Consider the following 15,109-nt stretch of genomic DNA (forward strand, 5'->3'; position numbering starts at 1 on the left):
TGAACCCAGGTCCCTGGTGCTGTGAGGCAGCAGCGCTAACCGCTGTGCCACCCAATCCAAGGATTCAAGGATTGTGGATTTTAAGAGGCACCATCTGAAGAACAGTGGATATATCAGAAGCAGTTAAATAATGGTGCCAGAGAGAGCACAATAGCAGTAGCCCAGTCCAAAGACATGTGGGTTAGGTGCATTGGCCATGGTAAAATGCTCCTTAGTGTCCCGGGATGCGTAGGTTAGAGGGATTAGCGGGGTAAATATGTGGGGCTGGGAATAGAGGGACACAAACAAATGGTCTAGTTGGGTTCATGAGTGGCACAGGCTCAGAGGACCGAAGGGCCTGTTCCTGTGCTGTATTGTTCTTTGTACGGGGAGAGGGCCTTGGTGGGAGTGTTGGTGTAGTCTTGATGGGCCAAACGGCCTCCCTCTGCACTGTAGGGATTCTATATACATCAGGATTGCAGTAAGTAATGGAGAGGTGAAATAAGTTTCCCAATTGTATAGAAAATGTGTTTGATAAGTAATAATTTGTTTTCACCATTACGTGTATATTTTAACCAAATTGTAATACATTAATAAGCGTCTTGTAGGATGGTGTGAATAACAACACTACACAAGGTGTTTTTTTTAAACCCTACTCTGAATTATCAGTCTGGTGCGGATAGCGACACGTAATTAAAAGCAGAGAACTGAAGTCACGCGGGGAAAGGTTACTACGTACGCATTCTTCAAGAATTTCTGTTGCACCATCTGTCACCAAGAATCTCATCGTGGCCGTGCCAGACAGGACTTAATTCAAACTGTAGGTGAACGTGTACTTCCCGCCATCTCCCTCCCCCCCCCCCCCCCCCCAACACACACCCTCCTGCCCCACCAACACATCTCCCCACCACTGCCCCGGCCTCATGTTCACTGCAGACCACAATGAGCCTTATTTAGTATATCAGGTTGAAACAAACTTGAATGGAGCACCAAAAACTGTATGTAACAAGACATTCTTTTCAATATTCTCTACAGGGGGACATTAAGCCGTTCGCATTAAGAGGCTGTCAGAATAAATATCTCAATACGCAAGATACTTTCAAGATGTAGACATGGATACTTTAAGTGAAGGTTACTTGGCCAGTTTTCCATGCTCCCCTCTTTGACGAGTTTATCCTGTGCAGGCCCACACAAGTGCCTTTGTGCAAAGGTACCTGCGTGTGTGTTTTTCACATACACTCGCCCTGGTTCAGTTCCTGTTTAAACTTTGTTCAATAATGTCTCCTGGCTCCGCTCAATCGCCCATCCTTCGGACACAAACTCACCCATTCTCCTCACAGTCCGAAGACGGGCAGGTTAGGTGGATTGGCCGTGGTAAATTGACCCGCACTTGCCCCGAAAATCCCACCCGAGGTCAACGGACATTTCCGTGGTCCACCCCTCGCCCACTATGATTCCAGTGGCGGGTGGAATGGAAAAATCTGCCCCTTAATGTCTCAGGATGTGTAAATTAGGTGAATTGGCCATGGTAAATGTGTGGGGTTACAGGGATAGGGTGGGGGAGGGGGCCTGGGTAAGATACTCTGTCAGAGAGTCGGTGCAGTCTTGATGGGCTGAATAGCCTCTTCTGCACTGTAGGGATTCTATAAGCCAATTGTAGGCATTCTATGATTCTACTGTAGTTTAAAGCTTTAACAGATCATAAAATCGTTGAATCACAACAGTGCAGATTGAGGCCATTTGGCCCATTGAAAGTGTGCCAACAACAATCCTACCCATTCCCTATCCCTATAACCCCACGTACTTACCCTGCTAATATCCCTGACACTAAGGGGCAATTAAGCATATCCAATCAACCTAACCCATACATCTCTGGACCATGGGAGGAAACTGGAGCACCCGGAGGAAACGGGGGAGAACACACAAGCTCCACACAGTCAGTGACCCGAGGTCGGAATTGAACCTGGGTTCCTGGTGTTGAGAGGCAGCAGTGCTCACCGCTGTGCCACTGTTTTGCCCCATGTGATGTGCTAATATGTAATGTAGATGTTGATGTACTACTGAGAGGGAAGTTGGAACTCCATATCTCGATGTAACATGCCTACTCTGTGACCTGTATGGATGTAGCATTAATAAACAAGAAAGATATATCAAACCATGTGTATATGTTATACACACACACACACACACACACACACACACACACACACACACACACACACACACACACAACATATATACACCAAAGGCAGTAATAGAGGCAGAACAATTTTGTCTTTTAAAAAGCATTTAGACAGTTACATAGACAAGGTAGGCGGAGAAGGATATGGGCCAAATGTAGGCAATTGGGACTAGCTTAGTGGTAAAAAAAAAAAGGGCAGCATGAACAAGTTGGGCCTGTTTCCCTGCTGTAAACCTCTGTGACTATTTGTCCATCAACCATGTTCCGCATATAAGAGTCCACAGATAGAAGGGCCACTTCAGAAGCCCTACCTTATTTGATTTGTGTTTCCAACAGTTCCTGCTTTAGCTATGCAGCATCCATGGTATAAATACTTAAACATAGTAAGTGATTTTATCCCTGTGTCCTTTTCATACTGCTGCAACAAAGGCTGAATAAACTATTTCAAAGCAACACATTCCATTCCACAAGTTACTTTTAAAAACGTAATGTAATGACTCAATGATAAATGGTCAGCAAATCTACAATCATATTCACAACCTTAGACAAACTGGCCAGAAACAAAGCAACTGGATCAGTTCTAGGGGCGGGAAAATGAGAGCTACAGTATTCTCAAATTTTCTAAAGAAACAAAAATTCTAAGTGATATTTTTTCCACCAGTTATTCCACAAAGCCACTGCAGCAAAGGAAGCTAAAATAAACTGCTTAAAGCACGTAGCTTAAATGACTACCAAAGTTCTCCTGGTATCACACTACCACAAGTGTCAAAGGCAAATCTATAGCCGGCAAGAGCTAAGGTAAAACTCCAGTCCCATTGGAAAATTTTCCATCGGGATATTTACTTTCTTCCGCAGGTTATACAAGAAGAGATTGGCTGGAAGACAAGGTATTTGGTGGGCCATTTTCACAGTGCTGAGTTTATTACACGTACTGATTGGGCGTCAATATCTATCCAACATGCAAAAAACTGAATTTGTGTAACCTCCTGCAGAACGCTCATCCGCGATTGCAAACTGATTGTACCTGGGGCATGTCCTGAGGAAGCAGTACAGGCATCCAGATCAGGGTACGCGAACAGGTTGACACAGGAGCGTGTGACTTCACAGACACACTCCTCATTCAGCAGGTTACAGCCAGAGATCTCAGGACACAGGTCGTGCTGTGGAACCACATCTTCAATAAATTCTATCTCTGCGGGAGGGAGGAAAACATTGCAATTACAGATCTGCAGCACAACGCGGATGCTAAACATTAGCCATTCTTTACAGAGCTTATATTCACAGATACATCGAATCCTGACAGCGCAAAGAACAATACAGCACAGGAACAGGCCCTTCAGCCCACCAAAACACAGTTTCTATCCCTCTGTTCATCTCTCATTCATGTGTCTATCAAAATACACCTTGAATGTTGCTAATGTGAAAAGGAGGCCACTTAGCCCTTCGAATCTGCACCGACTCTCTGACAGAGTATCTTACTCAGGCCCTCACCCCCACCCCCTACCCCCATACATTTGCCATAGCTAATCCATCTAACCTGCACATCTTTGGATACTAAGGGGCAATTTAGCATGGCCAATCCACCTATCCTGCACATCTTTGGATGCTAAGGGGCAATTTAGCATGGCCAATCCACCTAACTGCATATCTTTGGATGCTAAGGGGCAATTTAACATGGCCAATCTACCTAACTTACACATCTTTGGACACTATGGGGCAATTTAGCACGGTCAATCCATCGAACCCACACATTTTTGGATGCTAAGGGACAATTTAGCATGGCCGATCCACCGAACCTGGACATCTTTGGATTGTGGGAGGAAACCAGAGCACCGGAGAAAACCCACGCAGACATGGGGAGAACGTGCAAACTCTACAGTCACCCGACGCTGGAATTGCACCTGGATCCCTGGCGCTATGAGGCGGCAGTGCTAACCACTGTGCTAAATCTTTGCAGGGCTGAAATTACAAGAATGAAACACTGTTCAAATTCTTCAACTATCAACGATGGCAGGGGTTCCAGAAATGCAGGTCACGTTGTCACCCAGAAGGGATGGCAGAGGCCACTTTTGGGGTCGTGGGTCATCCCTCCTAGAAGAGGTGGGGAGATGATGGCCCATTCTGTTGGCTCTGATCGGACAACACTGGACCGATGCTCCTGTACAGGACGGGCTGGATTGCGAGCCAAAATAATCTATAACTTCCAGAAGCACTTCTGGTGGCGAGTTTGAGTGGGCGCAGGATGTCTGTGCGCTAACTCAGGCCACTGAATTTCCGACTCAGGGAAAAACCGGGGCCTCCTGTGCGAGTCAGACGGGCGAGTGGCAGGTTTAAACTTTACATTTCTCATACAGGCGCCTTACCCCAGGGTAACAACTCTGCTTCACGTGGAAGACAGGATGGTGAGTGAGTGGGGAAGTGGGAAAGAGGTGCGTGTGTGTCATGTATGTGGAGACGAGCGAAGGGGAGGCGAGTCTTCACTGATTCTTTTGTCAACAGGGAAAATAAAAAGCGTGGCTTTTTAAAATTTATTCACTCATGGGACATGGGTGTCACTGGCTGACTAGCATTTATTGCCCATTCTTAGTTGTCCTTGGAGGGCAGTTGAGAGTCAACCACATTGCTGTGGCTTTGGAGTCACATGTAGGCCAGACCGGGTAAGGATGGCAGATTTCCTTCCCTAAAAGGACATTAGTGAACGAGATGGGGTTTTCCACCAATGGTCATCAGTAGATTCTTTATTCCAGATTTTTTTTATTGAATTCTAATTCCACTATCTGCTGTGGTGGGATTCGAACCCGGGTCCCCAGAACATTAGCTTAGTATCTGGATTTAAAGTCTAGTGATAATATCACCAGGCCATCACCTCCCTGATGTAGGCTAAACAAGTACATAAAGTAACAAGCATTTTTACAAGGTTTTTTTAAAACTGTTTTTTCAGATTTATTCGATGCATTATATCTTGATCTATAATACACAAACTTTAGTAATTGTATACAGAGTGTTACTATCGTGGTTTTGTTTTTGCTGGCGTCCAGGTCTCCACGATTGCCAGCAATCTGTCACTTGATGCTGAAATAAACACCCGCATTGCGAAAGTTGCAGCTGTTGTGTCTAAGCTGAGTAAGCGAGCGGAAAACAAAAACAACCTGAGTGAGGACGCCAAATTGCGAGTCTACCCAGCCAATGACCTCAGCGCACCCCTCTAACTGGACAGCGTACGCCAAACTGAGGATAGTTTAGGGGGTGACATGGTGGTTAGCACTGCTGCCCCACAGCACCAGGGGCCTGGGTTCGATTCCCAGCTTGAGTCACTTTGGACAGAGTCTGCACATTCTCCCCGTGTCTGTGTGGGTTCCCTCTGGGTGCTCCAGTTTCCTCCCACAGTCCGAAAGACGTGCTGGTTAGGTGCACTGGCCATGTTAAATTCTCCCTCAGTGTACCCGAACAGGCACCGGAGTGTGGCAACTGGGGGATTTTCACAGTAACTTCATTGCAGCGTTAATGTAAATCTACTTGTGCCTAGTAAATACTGAGAAATCTTCGCTGCCTCAGATGTCTCTTCAGCATCTCTCGGCAGGACGAGGTCATCGACTCAGAGCTTCTGGGGCATGCTGGATCCGTCAGGACACACTCATTCCTGAACCATCCGTTTCTGCACTGCCTCGGCAATGTTAATGATGGCCGTGTATCCAAAGACCGTCTGTACAGTCAACTGGGTCACAACCTCACATGCCTCCACCTCAAGGACACTTCCAAGCAAGATAAGTTTAAGTTTCAGTTTATTTACCAGTGTCACAAGTAGGCTCACATTAACATTGCAATGAAGTTACTGTGAAAATCCTCGCGTCGCCACACTTTGGCACCTGATGTGAAGGTGGCGGCCATTGCTGACAGCTTTGATCTCTCGAGGCTGACAATTCAGAGGTGCGAGAGTTCAGCCAGTTGAGAAGAGGACCTAGAGAAAACAGGGGCCAGCGAAACGGGCACCTTCTGTCTTCCTCTCCAGTAAAGGTGGCAGAGACCACCATACCAGAGAGGAGCCCCAGTGCCATGCAAAGCGATATTTAACCCAGGCCACCACCATAGCACAAACCATCACCTTGCGTTGTGGAAAGCTGCCACCAGTGCTAAGTGGAGCTCCCATTTCTTTCTTTGAACAAGAGCGACAATGTGTTTTGGGACCAGTTACCTATCTAGAGTTATAAGCTCATCGACTTCAATACTTGGAATCTGGAGTACAACACTTGTAGTCATTTGGTAGATGGTGTTCCCATACTTTTGCTGCTTTTATTGTTCTGGGTGGTAGAGCCATGGGTTTGTAAGGTGCTGATGGAGGGCTTTGATGAATTGTTGCACTGGAACTTGCAAATGGTACACTGCTGCCACTGTGGAGGAAGTGGGATGGCACAGTGGTTAGCACTGCTGCCTCACAGTGCCAGGGACCTGGGTACTGTTAGGCCTTGAACTTGAGTTTTGCTGAAGAAAGAAAGACATCTTTTGTTGAAGCTTTTCACCTTGCACTCATCAGGAGAATCACATTGCATTCTTGCGAATGTCCTGATGAGTACAAGATGAAAAACTTTGGCAAAAATTGTCGCCTCTTTGAAGCAATACTACAATACTTGTGCTCGGTTAATTTATAAGTTAAGACTGAAACAAGTAAAAGTTATTTTGAATGTTTGTGAGAGCAGGTACATTTAAGAAGATAAATTTATGGTTACACCGCACAGAATTTAATTCTGAAGGGACTCTTTCAAGGTGACAACTGTTCTTTTCAGACCAAAATTTACCTGGTGTAAACAGAGGTTTGGCTTCCTCAATGGTACAAAGTAGTCATTGAAAACGTCAGCCTTGATGTTCAACAATCTTACCAACACCGAATCTGCCACTGACTCAATTCCGGTGGGGATGAGCGTTGCACAGAACCTCTGACTGTACTCTAGGCCCAAGTACTGTGACTCCTAGAGCAGTCCAGAGGCCGGGAATCCTGTGACGAGTATCAGCTTCTCAAAATCTGTCCACTATCTTTACAAATGTGAAGGTTAGGGGAATTTACGGGGAGGTTATGGGGATAGGGTGGGGGTGGGCCTACGTACGTTGCTCTGTCAGAGAGTCGGTGCAGGCTTAATGGGCCGAATGGCCTCCTTCTGCACTGTATGGATTCTATGATCTGTAAATCACAAGTGTTGAGTTTTGTGGACTGAGTGCAGCACCAGTAACATTCGGCAAACTCAACATTCCAAAACAAAGTAGTCCACTCGATCAGTACCCAAGTATTAGGGTCACAAGGAGGCTTACATTAACATTGCAATGAAGTTACGGTGAAAATCCCCTAGTCGTCACACTTGGGTACACTGAGGGAGAATTTAGCATGGCCAACGCATCGAACCAGCGCATCTTTTGGGGTGTGGGAGGAAACCAGAGCACCCAGAGGAAACCCACGCAGACACAGGAAGATTGTGCAAACTCTGAACAGGCGGTGGGCCGAGCCGGGAATCGAACCCGGGTCCCTGGCGCTGTGAGGCATAATGCGGAGATGCCGGCATTGGACTGGGGTAAACACAGCAAGAAGTCTCACAACACCAGGTTAGAGTTCAACAAGTTTATTTGGCAGCAAAAGCCACCAGCTTTCGGAGTACTTCATCAGGGTGAGTGGGATTTCGGTTCACGAGGCAGCGGTGCTAACCATTGTGCCACCGTGCTGCCCCGCTCCCTCCACGGCGGCAGCGGTGTGCCATTTTGCAAGTTGCGCTGCAACAATTCATCAAAACCCTCCGATAGCACTTTGCAAACCCGATAATCTACCACCTAGAACAGTAAAGGCAGCAGAAGCATGGGAACACCATCACTGCCATCTTCCAGTGTGCCTCCAAGCCACAGACCATCCTGCCTTGGAACTACATCACCAGTCCTCCTCTGTGGCTGCAATTAAACGCTAGAACTCTCTCCCGCTCTGCGTATATCTCTGCCACAAGCACTGCTGAGGTTCAAGGAGTTGTCTCATCGTCACCCTAAGGGAAATTCAAATGGACAATAAATATTGGCCTTGTCAACAACGCTAGGGAATGCATGAAAATAAAATCCCGGGCAATCAGAAGAAGTGGTAAATTTGGTACCTGTGCGCAAAAATATTCCATTCATAATGTGGCGGCACAGTGGTTAGCACAGGTACCTCAAAGTGCCAGGGATCGATTCCCGGCTAGGGGCACTGTATGGAGTTTGTACATTCTCCCCATGTCTGCGTGGGTTTCCTCCCACAGTCCAAAGATGTGCGGGTTAGGTGGATTGTCCATGCCCAATTGCCCCTTACTGTCATGGGTCTAGCAAAGGTAAGTGTATGGGGAGAGGGACTGAGTGGGGTTGTGGTCGGCGCAGGTATCGATGGGCCGAATGGCCTCCTCCTGCATTGTATGAGTGACTTCTTAACGATGTTCAAGAAGGATCCAGGATGCCCCCAGAACATAAAGGCAGGAAATGAATGCTTGCATTCGATAAAAAGCAAACAAAGGTCATAATAGCAGCAAATTGTCATTTTACTGAGTGACAGAGAGATACGGGAAGGTTTTGCCACACACCAATTTAATCAACAAGGGTCTGAAACTTTGATTAGAGGAGAAAGTGGCTTGAACACCAAGGGAACAGTTTGAAAATGCACAATAGATCTTGGAATCCATTAATCACAGATAATGCAGCATTATCAACTGTTTGAAGCAAAACTTTCTCTCTTACTTTCTCATGGGACGTGGGCATCGTGGGCAAGACCAGCATTTGTTGCCCATCCCTCATTGCCCTTGAGTAGTTTGCTATTTCAGAGGGTAATTATGAATCAACTGTGGGTCTGTATTCACACATAGGCCAGGTTAAGGACAGCGGATCTGCCCCCCGAAAGGACACGAGATGGGTACTTGCAATGATCCATAATGCTTTGTGGATCCAGTACCGAGACTTTACAATTCCATATTTATTAAATTCAAATTCTACCAGTCCCCTGCGGTGGCATTTGAATCTGTGGTCTCAGGATTTCCAGGCCCGTGATATTATCAGAATGGCACTAACACGCCTGACAGAGTATTGCAGCAAAAGCCAATTTTTGATTCCCAAATTGTATTGCGACATTACCACGAACCCACAGCCCCCGAAGTTAACACACTGCAATGAAGTCACAGTGAAAACCCCCAAGTCTCCACGCTCTGTTTGAGCACACAGAGGGAGAATTTAGCACGGCCAATGCACCTAACCAGCACGTCTTTTGGACTGAGGGGGGAAACCGGAGCACCCGGAGGAAACCCACACAGACACGGGGAGAACATGCAGACTCCACAAAGACAGTAACCCAAGCCAGGGATCGAACCCGGGTCCCTGGAGCTGTGAGGCAGCAACGTTAACCATGGATGGTGAGTTGCCTTCTTGAACCGTTGCAGTCCATGTGGCGTAGGCACACTGTCAGGGAGAGAGTTCCAGGATTTTGACACAGCGACAGTGAAGGAACGGCGATATATTTCCAAATCAGGATGGTGCGTGGCTTGGAGGGGAACTTGTAGGTGGTGGTGTTCCCATGTATCTGCTGCCCTTGTCCTTCTAGATGATAGGTTTCATGGGAGGTGTTGTCTAAGGTGCCTTGGCGAGTACCTGCAGTGTGCCTTGCAGATGGTATGCACTGCTGCCACTGATGGTTGGTGGTGGACGGAGTGAACGTTTGTGGACAGGTTTGCAATCTAGTGTGGCTGCTTTGTCCCGAGTGGTCCCTGGTTTACTGATCCAGCGACAAACACAGCACGCCATTGCTTCCCTAACTGAAATCTCTAATAAAACGGAGCTGACGCTTTCTCAGAAAGCTAAGGAAATTTGGCTTGTCCGCTCTCAGATGCGCCATAGGAAACATTCTTTCTGGTTGTATCACAGCTTGGTATGGGCTCCTGCTCTGCTCAAATTACAAGAAATTATAAAGTGAATGTAGCCCAATCCATCACGCAAACCAGCCTCCCATCCATTGGCTCTGTCTACACTTCCTGATACCTCGGAAAAGCAGCCAGCATAATTAAGGACCCTATGCATCCCGGACATTCATTCTTCCGTCAGGAATAAGATACAAAAGTCTGAGGTCATGTACCAAACGATTCAAGAATAGCTTCTTCCCTGCTGCCATCAGACTTTTGAATGGACCTACCTCGCATTAAGTCGATCTTTTCTCACCCCCGAGCTATGACTGCAACATTACATTCTGCACTCCTTTCCTTCTCTATGAATGGTATGCTTTGTATAGTGTGCAAGAAACAATATTTTTCACTGCGTGCTAATACGTGTGACAGTAACAAAGCAAATCAAATCATGAGGGAGACTGGAGAATCTACATCAAGCAAAGATAGTGGGATTTTACACTTCCGTGGGATGCCTGGGCTAAATCCCTCCCGTCTTGCCCGCTGTGGGAATCATAGCGGGTGAGACAGACGATTCTGCAACCACTTAAAGTTCTGTTGAGTTTGGGTGGGAATTTCTGGTGTTGGGGTGTGCTCGGCCAGAGAACACCACCCCCGCTGTCTCCTTGAACCAACTGGTAACAAAATGGACGCATTAACCTGTTTGCAGATATATTGCGCAGTAAGTGAACGAATTGCAAAGACTATTGCGTGACAGGTTTTTCCTCTGCTCCCCAAAAGAAAACTTGCCAGAAAGTATTTTTTTTTTGTGAGAACAGTGCTCTTTTAAAATCTAGGTCTCTCAAAAAGTGTTAATCATGCCAAGAACTTCCAGAAGGGTCTGTGTGAAGTCTCTGTCTTTCTCTGTCGAACTTCTATGTGCCAGGAATCCAAGTGTTTGCGATTCAAAAATTCTGCATTAGGCACATGACTGAGAGACTGTGTGGAGAAAGTACATCGTGTAGCCAAGAATCCAAATGAAAACGTTATAGACAGTATGAGAGGCCTCGACTGAACCACACAGGAGCTGCTGCAGGTATGCAAAGATGTTGCAATCAGGCCCAATTATTGAAAAACTTACAGATTTTATTTTTAAAGTTAGTCCTTGTGCTCACTAACTCCCAGCATTCCCAACTAATGTCAAGTTGCAGGCCACAGTGGGTTAGCATGGCTGCCTCACAGTGCATGGTTCGATTCCAGCCTCAGGTCAATGCCTGTGCAAAGTCGCACGGTAGCACTGCTGCTTCACAGCTCCAGGGACCTGGGTTCGCATCCCGGCTTGGGTCACTGTCTGTGTGGAGTTTGCACATTCTCCTCGTGTCTGCGTGGGTTTCCTCCCACAGTCCGAAGATGTTGATTGGCCGTGCTAAAATTGCCCCTTAGTGTACTAGGATGCTTAGGTTAGAGGGATTAGTGGGTAAAATAGGGATATGGGGGTAGGGCCCAGGTGGGATTGTGGTCAGGGCAGACTCGAAGGGCCTCCTTCTGCACTGTAGGGCTCTGTGATTGAGTCTGCACATTCTCCCCGTGTCTGCGTGGGTTTCCTCCGGGTGCCTCCCACACTCCAAAGGTGTGCAGGTTTGGTTGATTGGCTATGGTATATTGTACCTTAGTGTCAGGGGGATTAGGAGGGCAATTGTGTGGGGTTATGGGGATCGGGCCTGGGTGAGGTTGTTGTCGGTGCAGACTCAATGGGCTGAATGGCCTCCTTCTTCACTGTAGGGATTCTAATGACAACGTTCACATCAGAATTTAAGAAAGAAAATCCAACTCTATCTCAAACATAATACTAATAGACAACAAAAACGTGTGCTGAGCTTTTTTATTTGATTTGATTTATTATTGTCACAAAGAATAAATAATACAGCGAACGAACAGGCCCTTTGACCCACCAAGCCTGGGCCAAAACACGGTTTCTCTCCCTCTGTTCACTGCCTGTTCATGTGTCTATCAAGATACACCTTGAACATTGCTAATGTGCACTGGGATACAGTGAAAAGTATTGTTTCTTGCGCGCTACACAGCCAAAGCATACTGTTCATAGTGAGTATACGGGAGAAGTAAAGGAAAGGATGCAGAATATAATATTGCAGTCACAGATAGGGTGAAGAGAAAGATCAACTTAATGCGAGGTAAGTCCATTCAAAAGTTTGATGGCAGTAGGGAAGAAGCTGTTCTTGAGTCGGTTGGTACGTGATTTCAGATTTATGTCTTTTTCCCCTACAGAAGAAGGTGGAAGAGAGAATGTCCGGGGTGCGTGGGGTCCTCGATTATGCTGGCTGCATTTCCAAGGCAGTGGGAAGTGCAGACAGAGTCTATGGATGGGAGGCTGGTTTGCATGATGGACTGGGCTACATTCACAACCTTGGCAATGTCTTGAGGTCTTGGGCAGAGCAGGAGCCCATACCAAGCTCTGATACAATTGGAAAGAATGCTTTTTATGGTGCATCTGTAGAAATTGGAGAGAGTTGTAGCCGAATTTCCTTAGCCTCTGGGAAAGTAGAGGCGTTGGTGGTGCAAGCTTGATGGGCTGAATGGCCTCCTTCTTCACTGTAGGGATTCTATGACTTGCACTTTAGTGCCCTGAATTGCTTGGATGTTGCACGGAATGATTTTGGACCCTTGTTGAAGTAAAAGCATTGTTAACAATTATTCATCCCTCGCTTTCTCTCCCCTCCCCCCACCCCACTGTGCCCATTTCCAACATCGGAAAAGCAAAATTTCATCAAGCGACTTTCTGCCCACGATGTCGACACTCAAACTGCCCGCACCAACTGTGCGATACACAAAGGCAGTGTGTCGTCCTTCCCAAAATAGTCCTTTTCAGCCTTGGCCGTCAGCCCTGTTGCTTTAGAGAGTGCCTCGTTTACATAGCAGCGCTGCTGTAGCAGCAGTGTGTCTGACTTTACAACAATGGGTGTGTGTGCCAGTGCAACTGTCCAGGCCACTTAGAACACCACAAAATAGGCAGCAGCCAAGGCCAGACCAAGTAATCAAATCCAGGAGTTCAGCTAACAACACAAAATACACTCTGTGCCTCGGTAATCTCAGTACCTCTGGTGTAGGGCAGTGGGAAACGTAGCAAACCCATTGCATTTAGTTTTAAGTTTATTTAGTAGTGTCACAAGTAGGCTTACATTAACATCGCAATGAAACTACTGCGCTGCTCCTTCATCAGGTGAGTGGAGAGATAGGTCCACAAACACGGCATATATAGGCAAAGACACAATCGCAAGTTAATTACAGATTGGAATGGGAAGAATGGTTAGAATGCAAGGTGCATCCCCATATCATAAGCTAAGACTTTATTTAGCGTCACAAGTGGGCTCACAAGTGAGATCTCCTGCCACAGCACGGCTTTCGGACTGAGAGAGGAAATCGGAGGAAACCCATGCAGACATGGGGAGAAGGTGCAAACTCCGCACAGACAGTGACCCAAGCTGGGAATCGAACTCTGATCCCTAGCACTGTGAGGCAGCAATGCTAACCACTGTACTACCAGTTACCTAACTGGATTTCCAGAGGTATTGGCACAAGAGTATGAAGAGGTCCGTGACGTAGAGGCACAAAGAAAGTGTTGTGATGAAGCAGTGATGCACTTTCACCTCGCTCTCCCTCCGCCAGCCCTTCAGTGGGCACCCTAACAGAAAGACTAGCTGGGATAAATGTATGGGTTTGCAGGGATAGGGCCTGGGAGGGATTGTGGTCGGCGCAGACTTGATGGGCCAAATGGCCTCCTTCCGCACTGTGGGGATTCTATGATTCAAATATTTTCTGGGGATGCAAACAAATATTTTGACTTGCTCTGCTACACCTCATCGTAGGTAAAACAAAGCCTTAACTTCTGCATCCAGGAATAAAGCTATAGCCCTCGAGTTGCATTCATAATTTGCTCCTTGTGATGTTACAAGTACAGTTAATATAAATACATGCATGCTTTTTTTTTACTTCTTTAAGGAGAATGTTTAAAATTTCAGATTTATTTTGCCAAGAGCACGTGTGGCTGGAAAACACTTCAGATCGAGGGGGTGAAGGCAAGTTAACTCATTTTCAGCTTGGAAATTGCTACTTACATAGAACTAATGGGCTAGTGCTTGTATAAGATGTTCCCCTGGGATTCCTGATTAAAGTTGATTGACAGGGTCATGTGATAAATGGGTCAATAGCAGAGAGAGAGCTTTTGCCGTTTTGGTGTTGTAGTTCTAGCTCAGAGTTTGCTGAAGACTTCTAACGTACATTTTCTGCCTCAAGACCGTTAACAAAATTTGTAGCAAGTATATTTGTGGTTGCTAACTGTATTTAAAGTGGCATTTAAGTCTCTAAGAGTAATGTTGCTTATTTAAAGTTTATTTAAACTCCGCACAGACAATGACCCAAGCCAGGAATTGAACCCAGGTCCCTGGCACGGTGGCATTGTGGTTACCACTGCTACCTCACAGTGCCAAGGAGCCAGGTTCAATTCCTGGCTTGGGACACTGTCTGTGCAGTGTCCACACGATCTCCCCGTGTCTACGTGGCCTTCCTCTGGGTGCTCCGGTTTTGTCCCACAGTCCGAAAGATATGCTGGTTAGGTGCATTGGCCGTGCTAAATTCTCCCTCAGTGTACCCGAACAGGCGCCGGAGTGTGGTAACTGGGAGATATTCACAGTAACTTCATCGCAGTGTTAATGTAAGTCTACATGTGGCACTAATAAATATACTTAAAAAAAAAACTTGATGCTGTGAGGCAGCAGTGCTAAACATTGTGCCACCGTGCCACCCCCAGGGAAGGAAGTCTTTACCTGGTCTGGCCTACATGTAAACACAGTAAGAAGTCTCACAACCCCAGGTTAGAGTCCAACCAGTTTATTTGATAGTAAACCCACAAGCTTTCGGAAACGGTGTTCCTTCGTCAGGTGTGTGGAAGGTTCTGATCAGAGAAAGGCATATAAAGACACACACAGTTTACAGAATACTGATTAGAATATGAGTCTTTACACTTAATCTGCTATTCAAGTATTAAAGATGCAGACAACGTGAGTGGAAAGAG

The 15,109-nt window shown here is 46.5% G+C and overlaps 1 protein-coding gene across 1 annotated transcript in view; it reads right to left on the minus strand.

Moving 5' to 3' along the window:
- Positions 1-15,109, minus strand: part of LOC145352777 (cysteine-rich motor neuron 1 protein) — a 208,762-nt gene that overhangs the window by 149,816 nt on the left and 43,837 nt on the right. The window contains exon 2 of the mRNA XM_080203086.1: positions 3,186-3,353. Within this exon, the coding sequence (XP_080059212.1) occupies positions 3,186-3,353 (168 nt within the window). The remainder of the gene's footprint in view (positions 1-3,185; positions 3,354-15,109) is intronic.

This window comes from Carcharhinus amblyrhynchos, chromosome 14 (assembly GCF_965287045.1).
Source record: "Carcharhinus amblyrhynchos chromosome 14, sCarAmb.v2.hapA, whole genome shotgun sequence".
Taxonomy (NCBI): domain Eukaryota; kingdom Metazoa; phylum Chordata; class Chondrichthyes; order Carcharhiniformes; family Carcharhinidae; genus Carcharhinus; species Carcharhinus amblyrhynchos.